Raw genomic sequence first — 18,073 nt, 5'->3', positions numbered from 1 at the left:
CAGCCCCTGTCAGCCTGCCGGCACTCACCAGCCGTACCAGAACCGCTGCACACACTCTTCCTCTGGGATGAGCTCAAAGCAAGGGGACTGGATGATGTTGACACATGTGGAGCCCCCATCTCGGGAGCAGGTTGGGCCCGCGCCTCGGGAGCCGCTGCTGGTGGTCTTCTCGGAGCAGTCCTTCAGCCTGCCACACAGAGGGCTCTGCCTGGCTCCCGGGCCTCCACGACTCCCGGGGGCCCCGGAGGGAGAAGCCCGAGGCACAGCTGGCTTCTGCCGGGCTGAGCCCGGGCGGCCGAGACACCTTCCCGCGGCTCTGGAGCAGAGCAAGGTTTACAAACCCGGGCCCGGGCCGAAGGGGGGACCCACGCGGGAAGTGTGGGCCTGGCTCTGCCCAGGAGTCTGTCCTGGAGTGTGGGTCCCCCAGCGAGGAGGGCCCTTACCTGGAGTCGCAGTTGCAGTGGGTGATAGAGTGCAGGTGCAGGCTGCAGTGGCCGCAGTCGGAGGCGAAGGGGTGGATGATGTGCCCGGTGCACTGCTGATGCTTCCGGCAGCACCGCTCCAGGTCCTTGAATTCGCCTGCGAGGGCACGAGTCCGGTCACACCGGCGGCGGCGGCGGCACCCCACGCCTGGGTCTCCCCTCCCACAGCTCAGTCTAAAGGCTTCACCAGATGCACCTACTGTCCCCGCCTCCTCCGGCAGCTTTCTACTTCAGGGGGGTACCCCTCCAGTGGGAACTACACACCCCTCTTCCCCCTCAGGCCCCCTGCGCCATCTGCCTGCCTGCCCTTGCGCCCCACGGACCCCCAGGAAGGTGTCCTACCGAGTCCCCCGTGCTCCCCTGTGACACCCGCCTCCTCCGCTCCCTGCCTCCTCTGGGAGCCTGTCCTCCCCGGGCCGCCTGGGTCGTGGAAGGCCATCGGGCCGGCACGCTGTGGAGCCATGTGGCAGACAGGAGCCCCCCTCCAGAGTCCCCAGCCTGCCCTGCACAGGCCAGGAAGCCCATGTCCCCTGCCCCACAGCCCCGGAGTCACTCCAGCCCAAGACCTGCTGTGGAAGGCACATTAGGCCCTGCTCCTCAGCCTCTCCTGACTCTGGTGCTTGCTTTCTCTCCTCCTGACCTCTCCTCCCCCTGACACCTTCCTCACTTTCTCGCGTCTCTCTCCGCATGCTCACCCTTCATTCTTTCTCTGCTCCACACTCATCAAGGCCCCATTCCCCATCCCATCTCTTCCCGCTCCCAGGCCTCAGCGTCACCGGCCTGAAACACCGGCCCCCAGCCTGACCCCTTCCGCCCCCTGTAGGCAGCACAGGGCCCAGGGCACGGGGGAGAAGCTGCTGGCGTAAGGATCTGGGACTGGGAGAAAGCCCTGGAGAAAGGCTCCATGCCTTTTGCTCAGGTGAACAGACGCCCTGGCCACACTGGAGTCCCCCGGCCTCTACCCCAACCACCTCCCCTCTGACCCTGCCTGAGACTCCAGTCTACCAACGACTCTCCCTCAGGCCGCCATCCAAAAGGTGAGCCCGCAAGTGACTCCATGTGCCTGATGCACTCCAGGACAGCCTGGTATGGGGTCCTCTGGCTGGCTTACTCCCTCCAGACAGGCCAGGAGGACTGAGCCTTTATCTAGCCTCTACGAGGGGTGGAACTGGACAAAACCTCACCTGTCAGGAGTTAACCCAGGCTGGGGGTGTGTTACTCCAAGAGCCTTAAAAGTACTTGAGGGGTGGGGCATCAGGGTGGCTCAGTCGGCTAAGGTCTGACTTCAGCTCAGGTCATGATCATGATCTCACACTTCGTGAGTTAGAGCCCCCCATCAGGCTCTCTGCTGTCACCATAGAGCCCGCTTCAAATCCTCTGTCCCCTTCTCTCTCTGCACCACCCGTGTGCTCACTCTCTCAAAAATAAACATTAAAAAAATCCTTGAGCGGCACCTGGGTGGCTCACTCAGTTAAGTGTCCAACTCTTGATGATCTTGGCTCATGATTTCACAGTTGATGAGATCGAGCCCCGAGTTGGGCTCTGCGTTGACAGTGCAGACGGAGCCTGCTTGGGATTCTCTCTCCCTCTCTCTCTGCCCCTCCTTGTCCTGCACACACATCTCTCTCTCTCTCTCAAAAATAAGCATTATTTTTAACTGTTTTTTGAGAGACAGACAGAGCATGAGCGGGGGAGGGGCAGAGAGAGAGAGACGGAGACACAGAAACCGAAACAGTCCTAGGCTCTGAGCTGTCAACACAGAGCCCAATGTGGGGCTTGAACTTGGGAACAGTGAGATCATGACCTGAGCCAAAACCGGACACCTAACCAACTGAGCCACCCAGGTACCCCCAAAAATAAACATTTTCTTAAAAGTACTTGAGGGGCACCTGGGTAACTCAGTTAGTTAAGCATCCGACTTCAGTTTAGGTCATGATCTCACAGTTGGTGGGTTTGAGGCCCACATTGGGTTGTCTGGTCTCAGCATAGAGCCTGCTTTGGATCCTCTGTCCTTTTCTCCCTCTGCCCCTCCCCTGCTCAGCTTTCTCTCTCTCACTCTCTTTAAAATAAAACATTTAAAAACAAGAAGAATAAAAATAAATTTTAAAAAAGTACTTGAGAGATGAGGAAACAGCAGCTTGGTGTGAGGTTTGCCCCACGTTCCTCCATCTTTCCCTTCCTCCACCAGGCTGTGAAGGTCCCAGGTCCCCTGTACACCCCTGACCCGCTTGATGGCATCCCTTTTTCCTTCTCCCATGCCCCTTCTCCATCCCGGGAGGAATAAGGTACGTAAGGCCTTGGACCGCCACCACCACCACCACCACTCTCTTTAGCACTGCTGGACTGACTGAGGGGCAAGAGGCAGCATAGTGGCAAGTCAGACTTGAACCTGTAGTCAGACGGGCCTGGATACTAGCCTTGGCTGTCACTAGCAGGATGTCCGAGGGCAAGATACTTCTCTGAGCTTTCATTTCCGTATCCACCAGATGGGGACGGCGGTAATACCTAATTTTGCAGGATTTGGGGGAGGACTCTGTTCACATATGTCAGAGAAATTTGTGCATCATGAAGTGTTTTGCAAAAGACAGGGGTGGGACGCCTGGGTGGCTCAGTCACTTGTGTCCAACTCTTGGTTTAGGCTCAGGTCATGATCCCAAGGTTCATGGGTTTGAGGCCCGTGTCAGGCTCTGTGCTGACAGTGCAGAGCCTACTTGGGATTCTTTCTCTCTCTCTCTCTCTCTCTCTCTCTCTGCCTCTCTCTCACTTTCTCTCCCCCTTTGTCTTAAAATAAATAAACTTAAAAAAAGGAGGGGGACGGTGGCCTCTCGGAAGGGGCTCTCCCTGCCTGGCGGGAGTAGGGGATGGGGTGGGGCCAAGGGCAGCTGGGTGACCCCTTTCAGACCGAACACTTCCCTCCCTCCTGCCTGCCATCCGGTTCTCAGCTTTCCCAACTGAGGGGTGGTGGGGAAGCCGGGGGCCAGAGATTCCCTGGACCCACCTTCGGAGAAGGTAGATGTATCAGTGCTAGACGCCACACCAGCCAGCAGGTGTCCTCTCTCCCAGCTGGGTAACCTGTTTACATCTGAGAGAGTACAGAGTGGCAGCAGCAGCAGCGCCCCTCCCCTCTCCCCCCTCCCCCAGCCATCCATTCATCAAACATTTCCTGAGAAACTCTACCAGCCCCCTGGAGATGCAGAAATTAAATCACCCAACAGTCCCTGCTCTTGAGGGGCTGCGGGAGGGGTGAGGAGAGGGACGCCAGTAAACATCCACCAATAAAATGACATAAATCAGGGTATCCGATCCAGACCGCTTTCCTGAGCACTTGGTCAATATCCTCTTGGGCATTCCCAAAACAGAGTGGCACGTCGCACACAAACCTGTCATCTTCTCCCTGCCTGCCATGAACCATCTCCTCTTGTCTCTTCCATTTCAGAGAGGAATGGGCACCTCAGCTAGGAATCTAGGGATCATTCTTTCCCTCACCTCTACACCGACTTGATGACCCAAGTCTTGCCATACCTGCCTGTCCCGCACAGCTACCTCTATGTTGGTTCATTATCTCTCCGACAGCTGCAGGAGCCTCCTGCCTGACCTCCCTGCCTTGTTTCCCTACCCTCATCCAGTCCTCACAATGCGGTCAAACTGAGTTTTCTAGACTACCAACTGGTCCACTACGTTCCTTCTGGGTGATAGCATTCCGCTGCCTTCAGGACGCGGTGCACAGGGGCCTAACTCAAAACTCACAAGTGATGCTCATTTGTACAGAATCCTCAGTCCTGCGAGCTGAGGAACTCCCTCGCCCTTGTGGCACAGGTGGTGGGGTTCCAGGTTGGGCACCCAAGCAGCTGAATGGGGGAGGAAGGGAGGGGGAAAGGGAGAAAGGAAAGGGAGAAGGGAGCAAGGCAGGGAAGTCTCCTGGGAAATGCCGCTCTGGCCCCGCCCACATCTGGAGACCATTGTGATGTCACGCGTAGAACCGCCAGACTCCCTCCCCTCGGAGTCGATGGAACCGCCCGCTCCAGCCTGGCGACCGGCGGGGTGCTGGACCAGGGGCTCCAGCCGGTCTCCGCATTTCTTGGGCGGCGGCCGGGGCGCCGGCTGCGACAAGGCAACGCCTTCCAGCCTACCAACTAGGGCTTAGCAGCTCTGGCTCCAGCCGAGACTTCAGTTTAGGTCATGATCTCACCAGCCTCTTCCCAGCTCTACACCCTCCTTGTGTGCCACACCCCCAGCTCGAAACCCATCCCCAAACTCCTGCCCCGCCCCTTCCTTACCGGTGCTGCTCTCGTCCAAGGCGCTGGTATTATCCTCAGTATTTTCTTTAGTCCACCTTTCAATCGTCAGTGTCGTCCGGACCCACATCGCTCAGCCCAGCTCTTCGTCGCTACGAGACTCCTCCTCGCAGAAGTCCAATCCTGAAAACCCCGATCTCCGCTTCGCTCCGGTCCGGCCCTTAACTCTGCCTCATGCTTGCCCAATCCCTCCCTCCACCCTCCCCCGGCTCTGCGTTGTGTTAGCCCAATCTAAACTCCAGCTGCGCTCTTCATCCGGGGCCTCCCAGCTCCTTCCAGGCCCTTTTCTGTCCCACCTTTAATTTTAGTGCCTCCCTCTTCTCTCAGGCCTAAACCTTAGCTCGGCCGCTGAGGCCCAGCCCTCAGTCCCATTCCTGGTTCCCAGCTCTCAGTCCTACCCCCAGACTTTAGCCCCGCCCCTACCGCCGTTCTTAGCCCCGCCCCAGCCATTCTCTCAACCTCAACCTTCCGCCGCAATCCAGCCCCTCCCAACCCTTCCGAACCCCAGCGCTGCCCTGAGCCCCGCCCCCGCCGCGCTGCCGTCCGGCTTTTCCGAGGTCCGTCCCGGTCCGGAACAAGGTAGTCCCCGGCTCGCTCGCGTTCGCCCGATCTCTCTCTCTGCCCTCAAGGCCCTCCACAGGCGTCCAAGGCCCACCTGTCAAGGTGAGGACTTGATGTCGGCTCTCAGCCCCTTGTGGCGCCCCCCCTCTCCCAGCCCCTTCCCAGCGTTCCTTGCAGGTCCCCACAGGTGCCCTGTCCCAAAGACTTTAGCGGCCAATAAAAATGTCCACGTAGAACCAGGGTCTTGGTTACAATTCCCCCCAAACAATCATTAAAATAATTAAGGTTTTTGAGCGCTTCTGCGGTGTGTTAGTTCGTAGTGCTTGATCTTACTCCTTCCGCAGCCTCGTGGGTCTCCAGAGGCTTGAGGGGGAGCAGGGCCGGCTGCAGTCATAGTAACCTACTCGAGGCACACTACGCACGCCCCTCACACTGCACATGCATGTATCACACACGCTGCACACATACACAATCTCATCGAGCGTGGACTGATGCCATATGCACACATGCACATGCTTAGCCTGGGCACACTGAAATCTCAGCTCCCACACTCTGTGCAGCAAACATCCCACAGCGGCACTGCGGTGCAGGCTTCAAACACACACACACACACACACACACACACACAGACACACACACACAGACACACTGAGCACTGAGTTACCGGCTCTGGGCAAGAACGGCAAGACAAGGCGTGACAACCACAGTCCTGTTAGGGAAGAAGGATGGAAAAAATACTTCTCTTGAGGGGAACACTGAGAAGTGATTGAGGATGGACAGTGGGGACTTACACGGGGGGCCTCCTGACTCAGAGCATGCCTTTTTCTTTTTGAAGAGGGGAAAAAATGGGCGGTTTTTCTTTTTTCTTTATTCAAAGTAAGCTCGAGGCCCAACATGGGGCTTGAACTCACAACCCTGAGGTCCAGAGTTGCATGCTCCACCAACTGAGTCAGCCAGCCAGTTTTGTTTTGTTTTGAATTTAGTAATTTAATCCTGTTTTAAAATGTAAAGTGAGGGGTGCCTGGGTGGCTCAGTTAGTTAAGCATCAATGACTACTTCAACTCAGCTCATGATCTCACCGTTTGGGAGTTTGAGCCCTGCGTCTAGCTCTGTGCTGACAGCTCAGAGCCTGGAGCCTGCTTCAGATTCTGTGTCTTCTTCTCTCTCTGCCTCTCCCTCAAAAATAAACATTAAACATTTTTTTAAAATGTAAAATGATACTACTCATACATTTATGTTTATATCATTAATGTAGTTAGATAACACATCCGAGTAAGAGCCAAGCCCACGCCCACTCTGGGCCTTCTGGTCAACCCAAAGAGCATCCCAAACTCAGCCACTCCTTACTGTGTTCCCCTCAGAGAAATATTTTTTATTTTATTTTATTTTATATTTTCTTAATGTTTATTTTTGAGGAGGGGGAGGAGTAAAGTGAGAGGGGGATAGAGGATTCTAAGCAGGCTCCATTCTGACAGTAGAGAGTGCGATGTGGGCCTCGAGCCGTGAGATGGTGACCTGAGCAGAAATAGGACGTTTAACCAACTGAGCCACTCAGGCACCCCCAGAGAAGTATATCTTAAAGGGAAGATAGGCAGAGGATGGAAAAGAAGAGTATCCAATGGAAGAAATTTGGGGATAAGCACCAAGTAAGAGGACACAGTTGGGGATAAGGAACCAAAGGAAAGAGCTCTCAAAACCAAACCCTGAGAGGGGCGCCTGGGTGGCTCAGTCGGTTTAACATCCGACTTCGGCTCAGGTCATGATCTCACGGTTCGTGGGTTCGGGTCCCGCGTCAGGCTCTGTGCTGACGGCTCGGAGCCTAGAGCCTGCTTTGGGTTCTGTGCCTCTCTCTCTGCCCCTCCCCGCCTCAAGCTCTATCTCAAAAATAAATAAACATTAAAACAAAAACAAAACTGAGAGTCCAGGACAGCCCTCCAAATCTGGTTCCTGAGCTCCCAGCCTTTCTGAGCCCTCCCCAGGGGTCAGGGATGGCCAGAATCCCTCAGAAAACTCCAAGACAGCCATACATCCCTGCCCATTCCACATCCCTTGCCCCCAACAAAGGACTCCAAACTGCTAATAACAGAGATTTTAATGCATAAGGCACAGTGTGAGGCTGGGATCATTAGCATCCTCATACTCAAGGGGTCCAGCAGGCTAAGCAAAAGCAGCAGGGACTACCTCCCCACTGCTGGGCAGCCTGGAGAGCCCCGGGGCCGGGGGCGGGGGGGTGGACATCTAGTCTTTGGCATGGTGCCTGGGGCAGGAAGTGACTAGCATGGTCCCTGCTACCCCTCCGGGGGTACCGCCAAGAAGGGGCAGCTCTTTGGTCTGGAAAACCAATCAGTGCAAACGTCCAGGGTGGCACTCTAGGGCAGTCAAGGTGGCAAAGTGCCCCAGGGCTGGCCAGCCGCTCGACAGTCCCCTTACCGCTCACGGGCAACACGTGGGCTTCTTCTTGTTGGCAGTTAGGTAAAGGTTGCTGTCATCACTGTTGATGCCTGAAGAAGGGTGGAAAATAGGTGAAGCGGGGATTAGAGGTCCCCCGTGCTCTCCGCCACCCTCATCCAGACAGGCACTCACGGACAACATCCCCAATGCGCCGGGCCCCCGATTTCTCCAGCTCAGCCAGCACGTTTGCCTCAAAGGTCAGTGCTGCCACACGGAAGAAGAATTCCCGGACATTTTCACCTGACACATGGAGCAAATGGGTGCTTAGGGGCAGTTCCAAGCCTGGGGTCATTGGGCACAGCGGAAGGTAGAGGGGCGAGAGGCCGGGCAGGCAGGAGCGTCACCACAGAGGACCTGAAGCCACGGACTCACCCGTGAGGGACGAGACGGCCCAGTACTCAGCCTTCATCTCTTGGGCCACCTTGAGCGCATCTTTCTCCATTAGCACATACTGAGCAGGAGTCTGAGAGAAGGGCAGAGTCAGATGGCAAGGCCGGGGGGGGCATCCCCTCACCAAGATGGAAGTACCCCCTGCCTGGCACACTTACACTCAAGTCCTTCTTGGAACCCACGAGGAAGAGAAGCACATTGGAAGGGTCATTCTCCTTGAGTGCGTCAGCCAGCCACTGCCTACCATAGAGGGTAGACGATCAGGGAGGAGTGAGCTGGACAGGCCCCGCCTGCTGACACACGAAGGCCCATTCCTCCCTCTCTGGTCCTCGACGCTTTCTTCTCCTTCACCGCCAATGCACCTGACCCCCCCTCTTTTCGGAACCCTCTCTTCCCGAAGCCCCCATTATAGTGCAGCATCCCTACGTACTTGGTATGTTCCAGGGAGGCCACATCATTCAGGTTGAAGACAATGATGATGGCTGGAAAAGTGGCAAAAACAGCTGACATCGCTGGCTCATTTCCCAGATCCCCCCAGTCCAGGATGAGAGGCTGGGAACACCCACCCGCCCCACTTCACCCTTACCTTGAGCTCCTCGGTAGTAGGTTGATGCAATGCATTTGAACCTCTCCTGTCCAGCAGTATCCCAGCTTGGAGGAAGCAGGGGGTAAAACACAAGTATGTGGGAGGGGGCTGTGAGGGGGGGTGGAAGTGCTGGGGGCAGGGATGGCTGGCAGGTATAGAGAAAGCACTCACAGCTGCAGACTGAAGGGGACGCCCAACACCTCAAATCGTTCCATCTCAAAGTCCACTCCAATGGTGGCCTTGTAATTCTTATCAAAAGTATCTTTGCAGAACCTGCGGGAGTACCAGATGCTCTGGCCCTGAGCCCAGCCCTCCTGGCTAGGTCTGGCCAAACCCTGCCCAGCCCAAACCAGCCCAGCTAGAGGTGCCTCCTTACCTATTAATGAGACAAGTCTTCCCCACGGACAGGTCCCCCACCACAATGACTTTGGAGATCTTAAACCTGCAGGACACAAAGGTGGGCAGGAGGAATGAGCACTCCCTCTTGCAACCTAGGGAGTCTCAACGTTCTCTACGAGCTCTATAAAGTCAGCACCCAGGCTGTTACCAGAGGCATGAGGCCTCCCAGGCAACTTGCCTGGGCTCATGTGCTGGGGAGGAGTGTTTTCTGCTTCAGCATCAAAGAGACATGAATTGGAATCCCAGTTCTTACATTTACTAGCTGGGTGACTTTGGACAAGTTACTTAGCCTCTCTGAGCCTCAGGTGTTTTTCTTTTTTAACGTTTATTTATTATTGACAGAGAGAGACAGAGCATGAGCATGGGAGGGGCAGAGAGAGGGGGAGACACAGAATCCGAAGCAGGCTCCAGGCCCTGAGCTGTCAGCACAGAGCCCGACGTGGGGCTCGAACTCACAAACCGTGAGATCATGACATGAGCCGAAGTCGGATGGATGCTTAACCGACTGAGCCACCCAGGCGCCCCAGTTTCAACATTCGTTACGCAGAGATTTAGTATATATTCTATTGGGTTGTTGTGAAGATTAAAATAAGATAATTGGGGTGCCTGTTTCAGTCTGTGACTCCCTCTCTCTCTGACCCTCCCCTGCTCATGCTGTCTCTCTCTCTCTCCTAGAAATAAATTAAAAAAAAAAAAAATTTAAAATAAATAAATAAATAAATAAATAAAATAAGATAAATGTCCTATATTTTGAGACATACCTCCCCCTTGCCCCCCACACATACATTTAGTAACATCTCTGAAATCAGGATACATCTAAAAGGTGAACAATAATTGTAACCAACGCACTGGCTGGCACATAGTAAATACTCAATTAATGGCTGGCAAGTGTCAGTAGTATTACCTTCTTATACACATAATATGAGACACATCCCTCTAGGCACAGCTCCCTCCCCCAGGGCTCAAATGGATGGTACGTGGGAAGCCGAGCTAGTGACACCTCCCCCCCCACCCCCGCACTTCCCCATTGGACACCTTCTCTGTATCAGGAAGTGAACTACCCTTTCTACCCCACCCCATTTCTCAGGGCTCACCACAGCCTTGCTGGGAAGAAACGAAGAGAACACATGGGTATAAAAGGGGGCAATGACCATATAGCTGGTAGAAGCTGAAATGGAGCCCCGGGGAGGTTGGGGGGGGTGGGGCTTGTGTACCCTAGCTTTGACTACTGGGTTTCCTGAGCCTTCCTCCTTTCTTTGTTACGGGTGTCTAACTCACCCCACGGTGCCTGTCCGGTGCTCCTGGCAGGCGCAGGTGACGCGGGGGTGGAAGTCTCTGTGCACGTGCAAAGCGGCCTCCTTCCTCAGGCACTGAGAGGCACAGAAGAGAATGGGACTCACCCACTCCTGGCCCACGTCCCGCCGCCAAGCTGCGCTGGGCGGGGGTAGGGGACCACCCAGAAGCAGCCGACCCAGCCGGGTGGCAGGGCTGGGCCCAAGGCTCTAACTGATCTGGTGCCGCCTCCACCCCGCCCACACCCCACCGCAGCCAGAAGCCCGACGTGGCCCTGGAGCCTACCTGGGGCAGCTCGGCCAGGACGCGGTCCCTCCGCACGGGCGCCAGAATGTTCATCTCGTCTGCGGCCTTGCGGGGAGCCCCGAGAAGGCACGGGAGCCTGATCCGCCCCAGCGACCCGGGCCCGTGGAGACCCGACAATCACCCGCGACCGAGGTGTCCCGACTATAACTCTGGGCCACGGGGAGCCTCCGGGAGCCCGCGGCCTCGGAGACGCTACGACCACAGCGGGCCACGGGGATGAAACAATCATCCGAGGCCGGGGCGAACCCACAATCACCCGGGCCCGGGGGGTCCCGAAGACGACTCGGGGGCGGGGAGACTCCTGGGCAGCCAAATGGGGGCGGGAAGTCCCGTCCGGAGGGGGCCGGGCCCGCGCAGACCCCACGATAACTCGGGNGCCGCACGGGGTCAGTGTGCGCTGGGACGGCGCTGCAAGGCCCGCGGGCTGCTGGAGGGGGGGGCCTGGGGCCCAGTCCGCAGCCGGGCCTGGCGTCCCGCTCTGCTCTCCCTCCGCGAGCGCTGTAACATGATCCCCGGAAATTCCTGGAGAAGGGCCGCCCCCCGCCCCTCTCCCGGCAGCTCCCGGCCTCGCGGGCTGTCTCAGCCTCCCCCTCCTCTCCTCCCACTGCGCTGCCCCAGCTCTGGCTACCCTGCCAGATGCCTCACGGGCACCAAGACCGCCTCCACCCGGCCTGGAACCTGTCCAGATCGAGGTCCCCCAGGGTGCACTCCCTTGCACCTCTGTGCCGCGCTGCGGCTCCAAGGGGACCCTTACCCGGTCCAACTGGTGATGGAGAACCAGTGATTGCTGCGCAGTATCTGGCTGGGCCAGGAACCGGCGGGGAGGAGAAAGGAGGAGAGAAGGGGCCCGAGGAGAGGCGGCGCTTCCCTCCTCAACTCCAGGCCCAGGACGTGACTCATAGAGTCTGCCCTCGCTCGCCCTTCTGCCCTAGGATAGGGTAGGGGGAGAGGGAAAGCACACCGGGGATGCGAGGGTCGGAATGGGATGCCCACGGAGGACAGAGACGTCTGAAGTCTTGTGCCTTTTCCTTCAAAGCCGTGTAGATTGTCGGGTGCGGAAGCTGAAGACCAAGCCTGGATGGAGGATAAAGAAGGGGTAGGTGGACCTCAAACTCTGCCCCTTGAGTAGGTCACCGCTTTCGGACGTGCGGCCTCCGCTTCTCTCCAGTCCCATCGGAGCCTATCCTCAAGGACAACTTTTCATTTTGCAGCTCTGCAGGATAGGAGAGGGGTGTCGCACACAATTTTCCCTGTCAAAGGAGGAGATCTGGCTCCAAAGAGGGGAGGAGGAAGATAGAAAGGTTAGGGTGGAAGTGGGATAGACAGGCCCTCAGAGAAGCAAACTTGAGCTTTACTAAAACCTGCTGTGTCAGGAACTGATTCTGAGGATGCAAACATACTGAAACAAGGATGGGAACACTACTTAAAGGGAGGGGACTGTAAATGAAATTCTTCACAAGAAGAATTAGCGAATCCTGGAGAAATCTGTACGGTGGGTACTTGGTAGAGTTTCAAGAGATTTATTGGGAAAACACGAAATCTGACTGTCTCAGGTAAAGAGGGGCAGATGTGGCCACCTTCTACCTCCTTGGATACTTTAGTCTTCCCCTTTGCATGACTCGACCTTTTCTTCTTTCTTTCTTTTTTTTAATTTTTAAAAGTGTTTACTTATTTATTTTGAGACAGAGAGCCCGCGCGCGAGAGAGCACGGGGGCGTGGCAGAGAGAGAGAGAGAGAAAATCCCAAGCAGGCTCCGAACTGTCAATGTGGGACTCCCCGACCCAGAGATCATGACCTGAGGCAAAATCAAGAGTCCCACGCTTTCCGGGCAGCCACCTAGGCTCCCCTTGACCTTTTCTGCCAGCAAATCACTGTTATTGATAAGCCACATCCCCTCTCTGGACCCAAATTTCTACAGATGTTGTTTGAAGGACTTGAACCAAATGCTGCTCTAACGTTCTAGGACTTCGCTTCACTCTCCAAATCAACCTAATTACATTCACTGCAGTTTTCAGGGTTCGTCTCCCGCAACTAAGATCCTCTTTCCTCAAGATGGAAAGCGCTGAGGACCAGACGCAAGCGGCAGTTGGCTAAACCATCCACCATCCACCATCCACCCGCAGCAGCAAATAAACACGTGTCTCCAAAACACTACAACTCCCAAGAACCTACAGAGTCTTTCGGGAGAAGAGGTGGAGCCTGCTTCATCACTCTGGGGAGGAAACTAAGCCCAACTACCATTCCCGGCGGGCTCCGCGCTACAGGTTATCCAATCAGCTTTAAATACAAAGCATCGCGATCTTCGGTGAGACTTGGCTGTATAAGCCCCTGGAAACGAGCTTCGGAAATCCTTTTCGCGAAGATGGCGCCGAAGGCGAAGAAGGAAGGTCTGTGCTGGGGCTGGGGGTACCACAGCTAGCTGGGCTGGGATCCCCGCAGACTGAACGAACTGGGAGGACGGAGGCTGAGCTAATTCTTGGGGTGTCTGCTTCGGAGCTGCTGCTCGCATTCCGCCACGCTACGGCGCGGGTGGGCCCAGCCGCGTGGGCTGGGCTCCGGTGACAGGGTTTGGGGAGACCAGTCCGGCCGCCACCACCTGTCGGGGGCTGCCAGACCTTTGGCTTTGGGGAACTACTCGCAGCTACAGGCTGGAGTTTCGTGCCTCCACACCTGAATTGTTGCCCGCAACTTATTTTCCCTTTTTCCCCGCGTTAGACGGGGCTATAAATAGTTAAAACTACTATCGTACATCTTGCGGAGTATGAAGCGTTCGATCATTGCTAGATTCTTTTTTTCTTCGTCGTATCCCTGGAGCTATTTCAAGTTCGTCCCAGTACCGTGCATATGATGGAAAAACTTTTAACCTTCTGAGACTTGTGATGTTCTCAAAGGAACCGCTGATGCACGTGTGGCTTGGAGCGCCCGCTAGGGGTCTTGACGGAAGTGAATGGTTTCTGAATCCGGTGCCTTCATCTTCTTTCTTTCAGCCCCTGCCCCTCCCAAAGCCGAAGCCAAAGCAAAAGCCTTGAAGGCCAAGAAAGCAGTGCTGAAGGGCGTGCACAGTCATAAAAAGAAGAAGATCCGCACGTCACCTACATTCCGACGGCCCAAGACCCTGCGTCTCCGAAGGCAGCCCAAATATCCTCGAAAGAGCGCCCCCAGGAGAAACAAGTCAGTACTGCCCCTTTCCCGTGAAAAGATACTGGATATTCTCCATTCGTGATTTGGAAATTTACCACACCTACAGCACTGTAGATCTTCTCAGATACCCGTTGGTACCTAGTGTGCGTCTTTTAATAGGAGTGTGAGGAGATTCTTAATGCCCTGTTGAAGGACAGGAGGATGCATTTTTGCAATATTGGCAGGGATTGTTTAAGACAACTCAGTGGCCGTTCTGGTTAAAAATCTACTTTCTTGGAGTGTATAGTAGGACTTTGATAAATGCTTTTGGTTTGGAGTTCCAATTGCTGTAGGGGACAGTACTTGATGGTCACAGCATGGGATGGTTCTAGATTAATAAGGACACTTATTAATCTGTATTGGTCAGCGAAGGCCCGCAGCGGTGTATGAAAGCTTCTTTCTTAACTCTCAACTCATTATACTCAAGGAATAGTTGGGGGTGGGTGGGCAAAAGGTTGGAGTATTTGTCACACTGCTGATAATAACTGACCTTAGGGGCCACAGATTAGAACAATAGTAGTACTTGCCATCTCCCACTGCTTCAAAAAAAAAAAAAAAAAAAAGGCAGGAGTGGGTTGTGCCCTGTTTGGACCTAGGAGTTGGAGAGGTTGAGTCCTGATGTCTGTCTTCAAGACAGGAAGCAGGTGAACAGGGATTTGTTTCTCTGAATTTCAGGAGGAGAGCTGTGTTGTGAGCTGCAGGTGTGTTCAAGCCAGTGTAAGTTTAACTTGGGCTGTAAATAAAGTCGTTCTCAGTTGATGACCCTCAAATCAGTTTTCACCAACCAAAGGGAGCAGAAATGTCTAGCTTATCTCATAGTGAAGCACCAACATTCTTTGGAACTTCTGGCTTGGGTTTCAATATCCCATAGCCCTGCTTTGTGGTCTATGGGTAAGTTGTTTAACTTTTGGAGTCTCAAATTTCTTCCATAAGTTTGCGCTCCAAAATATTGAGGTCAGATAAAGAATGAAGGGGTTTCGAACTCAGGGCTGATTCTTTAATCGCTTAAAGGGTGAAAGTCCTTCAGGCAGAATAAAGAGCACAGGGTTCTGTTCCCCCAAGCTGAGGCTCCAGGTCCCTAAGGTACAGGGTGCAGATGATGACACTGTTTAGCGACCAAAGTCTGACAAAAATGATTGCTACTTTATTGTCTGATGCACCTGGGCTCTTCTGGCTTTGAGCTCTAAAAGGGGGCTAATCTTTCTTCTGTTGGACCCAAGCCAGATGACACCATTTTGCCTCTTCCCCAGGCTTGACCACTATGCCATCATCAAGTTCCCACTGACGACCGAGTCAGCCATGAAGAAAATAGAAGACAACAACACTCTTGTGTTCATTGTGGATGTCAAGGCCAACAAGCACCAGATCAAACAGGCTGTGAAGAAGCTCTATGACATTGACGTGGCCAAAGTCAACACTCTGATCAGGTGAGCAAGGAAATCTGCATGGAATCAGAAGTAGGTTTCACAGCTTGCAAGCCTTAGCTCTCCTGCCTCTAGGACTTGATGTGTGGAGTTAGTGTTCATTTCTACACCTCTAGACAGAGACAGGCCCTAGAGTAAGATACAATTTATGTCAGATTACTTGGAGTTAAGTCCTAAAATGTTATGTGGTATTCCTGTAAAAGGGAGTTGGCTTCGTTTGTGGCCCTGGCCTCCTGTGCAAATGACAGAAAAGAATGACATGAACAAAAGGAACCACTGACGGGCCATGAAGACTAGGGGAATGAGGGCGGGCTTGGGGGCTGCGAGAGCAGCAGCAGCAACTAAAGCTTCCTTCATCCCAGGCCCGATGGAGAAAAGAAAGCCTACGTTCGACTGGCTCCTGACTATGATGCTTTGGATGTTGCCAACAAAGTAAGGTTCCTTTGCTGTGAGCCCCACCCCAAGTGCTGTGTCTGTGACTGACCAAAACCTGGCTTTCGCTAATTTATCTTAAATGACTTCACCCCTATTCTCAATAGGCCTATCCCTCGCCTTAATTTTGCTTTTTAATCATGACATTCCAGCTTAATCTTCACTTTTCATCTCCTAGTAACAAAGCTCCCCTTTTGTTTTTCAGATTGGAATCATCTAAACTGAGTCCAGCCGGCTAAATCTAAATATAATTTTTGTCACCATATATGTTTCTTTGTTGATTTCTTCTTGGGCTTCAGGGTGGCCACACATCACAGTAACAAGGCTTGGGCAAGACTCTTGGTCTGCTCACCCTGTTGGTTCATTCTGCCTTTTTACCTCCCCACACTAGTTAAAATTCTGGCGACAGGAACTTGTGGCCCGGATTAGGGTTGGTTGTCCTAGGACAGCTACAGCTTGCCACCTTTATGGCAGCAGGAGAAAAAACTCGAACCCCTCCCTTTATCCCTGGAAGGGGCTCGGTATGAAACCAGTACACAATGCACAGTTCTCACTAGCATCGAGTCAGGGCAGCGCGCGGTGGCTGGCCTTCACAGCACCTTGTCCCCGCACCCAACCGGCATGGCGGCCAGCACGTCCAACCGGTCTGTCGGCTTCCCTCACCCCTTGCCCAAGAAAGGACAAGGACTTCGGAGGAGGAGTGCTTTCATTAGCATTTTCAATAGTAGGTGTGGGACTTGAAAGGTGGCGAGGCTATCCCCAGAGGGAGCCCCAGGCTGGGAGCTGCTTTCATACATGTGTGAGACTGTTCTGGGCCGCATTTGCTCCTGCCACAAGTTGTAGGCTTTGTGCCTCTCATTCAGTCAAAAACTTGTCTTTGTGTTGCTGGCTGGGGACACTCTGAGGGCAGAAGTCTGAGCGGAGAAGGCGGGAAAAGTAGATGAGGATCATGATGTCCAGCATGAGCAGGATACCCAGCAGAAAGGCACCCAGAGTCCTCTGGCCCAAATAACGCAAGAAGAAGTGAGTGAGGTAGGCCTGCGGGGCCAGGCGGAAGAAAAAGTACATGACCAAGTTGACATATTTGTTGACCTGGTAGAGGAGAAGGTGCTGGGCGTTGTTGATCTTCATCATCATGCGGAAGGTGAGGAATATGTTGCTGACCTCCACCAGCAATGTTAGGACGCCCCCACCGACAAACCTGCTCCAGAAGATGCCCGAAAAGAAAGCAGCCAGGGCCTGGAAAGGCGAGGGGGAGGACACGTTAGGGAACCCAGATGTCATCAGCCTATTGTACTAGGAAAGGCAAGGGGTTGCCAGCCTGAAATAGCGAGCCAAGGGCACGAAATCAGTGCCAGCCCTCAGTCTCGGCATGGGATGTAGGACACGGTGGAAGTGGGGTTAAGAAGAGATGGCCTTTACCTGCCAGGCTCAGCCAGACCGGGCTAACCGGCTGGCGCCAGGCCTACCCCGGATCCCCCGCGGCTCATTACCATGACGTGATGAACCAGGTATTCCCAAGAAGCTCCCGCCTGACGGCTAATCACGATATCCATCATGTCGTGGATGAAATACCCTAGCGGAGAGAGAGCAAAAGGTCATGAAAGGACCTGGACAAGAAGCTCCCCCCCGACCCCACCTGCATAATACTTTCCGGGCAAGACCTACCTGTGGAGAAGCAAACCAGCAGATAGCCAGAAAGCGACCATGCCGTCTCAATCTCCACCAGCAGCTCCGGGGTCTGCCATATGCTAGGAGCGAAGAAGGCAGGCTCTCAACATCTCGCTGTCCCCAAGGACCCTCAAATTCACACACACACCCCCATTACCCTTCCCGGTCCTCCGGGGAATCTGGCTCGCGCTATTGGCTGACGGGGCAGTGAGGAGAGGCTTGGCCGAAACCCAGGTGTCTCCCGTTTCCCAGATGAGCTTCTCCCCCTCCCGTGGGTCCTCTGCCACTCCTAGTCGGAGAGTTTTGCAAACCGGGAGATCAGGTGAGACCGCACGGCCTCGGCCTGCTCGGCAGGGAGCGGAGGGTAACGCGGGCTCCCCTAGCCACCCTCCTTCAAAACCCCAGTCCTTCACTCACCACAGCAGCGCCCAGATTCCGGACACAATGGAGTGGGCGAAAGAGACGAGCAGGTTGTGCCAGCGCCAGGTGCGTAGGGGGTCGGCGCGCACGTGCGCCGGCAGAGGCAGGCGGCCGAGCGCGCTCCGAAGCCCCCGGAAGGTCAGCGTGGCGCCCAGGAGCAGCGGCAGGGCGGGGTGCAGCAGA

The 18,073-nt window shown here is 54.8% G+C and overlaps 4 protein-coding genes and 2 non-coding genes across 13 annotated transcripts in view; 3 read left to right on the top strand and 3 right to left on the bottom strand.

The window, feature by feature from the left end:
* The window catches only part of PROCA1 (protein interacting with cyclin A1), a 5,911-nt gene extending 723 nt beyond the window's left edge, over positions 1–5,188 (bottom strand). Inside the window, exons 1-4 of one of the 6 annotated variants that reach the window (XM_077749773.1) lie at positions 4,760–5,188; positions 3,481–3,564; positions 444–579; positions 29–187 (exon numbers count right to left, since the gene is read on the bottom strand). In XM_077749773.1, coding sequence (XP_077605899.1) covers positions 29–187; positions 444–579; positions 3,481–3,564; positions 4,760–4,847 — 467 coding nt within the window. In that variant the 5' untranslated portion in view covers positions 4,848–5,188. Of the gene's footprint in view, positions 1–28; positions 188–443; positions 580–3,480; positions 3,565–4,004; positions 4,207–4,229; positions 4,422–4,759 lie in introns of those variants that run through there. The other 5 variants (XM_077749774.1, XM_077749772.1, XM_077749771.1 and 2 more) reach the window with 5 other exon arrangements.
* Positions 5,189–7,412: 2,224 nt separating this feature from the next.
* RAB34 (RAB34, member RAS oncogene family) lies at positions 7,413–11,831 on the bottom strand. 3 transcript variants are annotated; one of them, XM_077749938.1, is made up of 11 exons: positions 11,518–11,831; positions 10,743–10,839; positions 10,443–10,534; positions 9,142–9,207; positions 8,937–9,038; positions 8,766–8,830; positions 8,610–8,661; positions 8,338–8,419; positions 8,162–8,252; positions 7,922–8,029; positions 7,413–7,839 (listed from the first exon to the last, which is right to left on the bottom strand). In XM_077749938.1, the coding sequence occupies exons 1-11, from the start codon at positions 11,661–11,663 to the stop codon at positions 7,772–7,774; spliced, it is 969 nt and encodes a 322-aa protein (XP_077606064.1). In that variant the 5' UTR covers positions 11,664–11,831; the 3' UTR covers positions 7,413–7,771. The 3 variants fall into 3 exon arrangements, with proteins under 3 accessions (XP_077606064.1, XP_077606062.1, XP_077606063.1); XM_077749936.1 differs by lacking the exon at positions 11,518–11,831 and having other exon boundaries at positions 10,743–10,883; XM_077749937.1 differs by lacking the exons at positions 7,922–8,029; positions 11,518–11,831 and having other exon boundaries at positions 10,743–10,883.
* Positions 11,832–13,045: 1,214 nt separating this feature from the next.
* Positions 13,046–16,064, top strand: RPL23A (ribosomal protein L23a). Its single transcript, XM_077749939.1, has 5 exons — positions 13,046–13,150; positions 13,751–13,934; positions 15,194–15,370; positions 15,730–15,799; positions 16,005–16,064. The coding sequence occupies exons 1-5, from the start codon at positions 13,126–13,128 to the stop codon at positions 16,017–16,019; spliced, it is 471 nt and encodes a 156-aa protein (XP_077606065.1). The 5' UTR covers positions 13,046–13,125; the 3' UTR covers positions 16,020–16,064.
* LOC144219837 (small nucleolar RNA SNORD42) lies at positions 13,602–13,669 on the top strand. Its single transcript, XR_013331510.1, has one exon. It is a non-coding gene; the product is annotated as a small nucleolar RNA SNORD42 (small nucleolar RNA).
* On the top strand, positions 15,033–15,104 carry LOC144219839 (small nucleolar RNA Z17). The gene has a single exon (XR_013331512.1). It is a non-coding gene; the product is annotated as a small nucleolar RNA Z17 (small nucleolar RNA).
* TLCD1 (TLC domain containing 1) overlaps positions 15,066–18,073 on the bottom strand; it is a 3,462-nt gene continuing 454 nt past the window's right edge. The window contains exons 2-5 of the mRNA XM_077749842.1: positions 17,888–18,072; positions 17,468–17,550; positions 17,293–17,375; positions 15,066–17,038 (exon numbers count right to left, since the gene is read on the bottom strand). Of these exons, the coding sequence (XP_077605968.1) occupies positions 16,655–17,038; positions 17,293–17,375; positions 17,468–17,550; positions 17,888–18,072 (735 nt within the window). The 3' untranslated portion in view covers positions 15,066–16,654. The remainder of the gene's footprint in view (positions 17,039–17,292; positions 17,376–17,467; positions 17,551–17,887; position 18,073) is intronic.

Source organism: Crocuta crocuta, unplaced genomic scaffold, assembly GCF_008692635.1.
Source record: "Crocuta crocuta isolate KB4526 unplaced genomic scaffold, BGI_CrCroc_1.0 scaffold149, whole genome shotgun sequence".
Taxonomy (NCBI): domain Eukaryota; kingdom Metazoa; phylum Chordata; class Mammalia; order Carnivora; family Hyaenidae; genus Crocuta; species Crocuta crocuta.
This window is presented reverse-complemented; position numbering and strand designations above follow the sequence as displayed.

What these genes read in the sequence shown, in the direction of transcription:
- RPL23A (XM_077749939.1), top strand. Translation starts at nt 13,126, where the DNA reads ATGGCGCCGAAGGCGAAGAAGGAAG. An exon ending in AGCGCCCCCAGGAGAAACAA is followed by an intron (nt 13,935 to 15,193) that starts GTCAGTACTGCC and finishes CCTCTTCCCCAG; the next exon opens with GCTTGACCACTATGCCATCA. An exon ending in AAAGTCAACACTCTGATCAG is followed by an intron (nt 15,371 to 15,729) that starts GTGAGCAAGGAA and finishes CCTTCATCCCAG; the next exon opens with GCCCGATGGAGAAAAGAAAG.
- RAB34 (XM_077749938.1), bottom strand. Translation starts at nt 11,663, where the DNA reads ATGAGTCACGTCCTGGGCCTGGAGTTGAGGAGGGAAGCGCCGCCTCTC. An exon ending in AAGACTTGTCTCATTAATAG is followed by an intron (nt 9,039 to 9,141) that starts GTAAGGAGGCAC and finishes GTACTCCCGCAG; the next exon opens with GTTCTGCAAAGATACTTTTG. An exon ending in GTTCCAAGAAGGACTTGAGT is followed by an intron (nt 8,253 to 8,337) that starts GTAAGTGTGCCA and finishes CCCTTCTCTCAG; the next exon opens with ACTCCTGCTCAGTATGTGCT.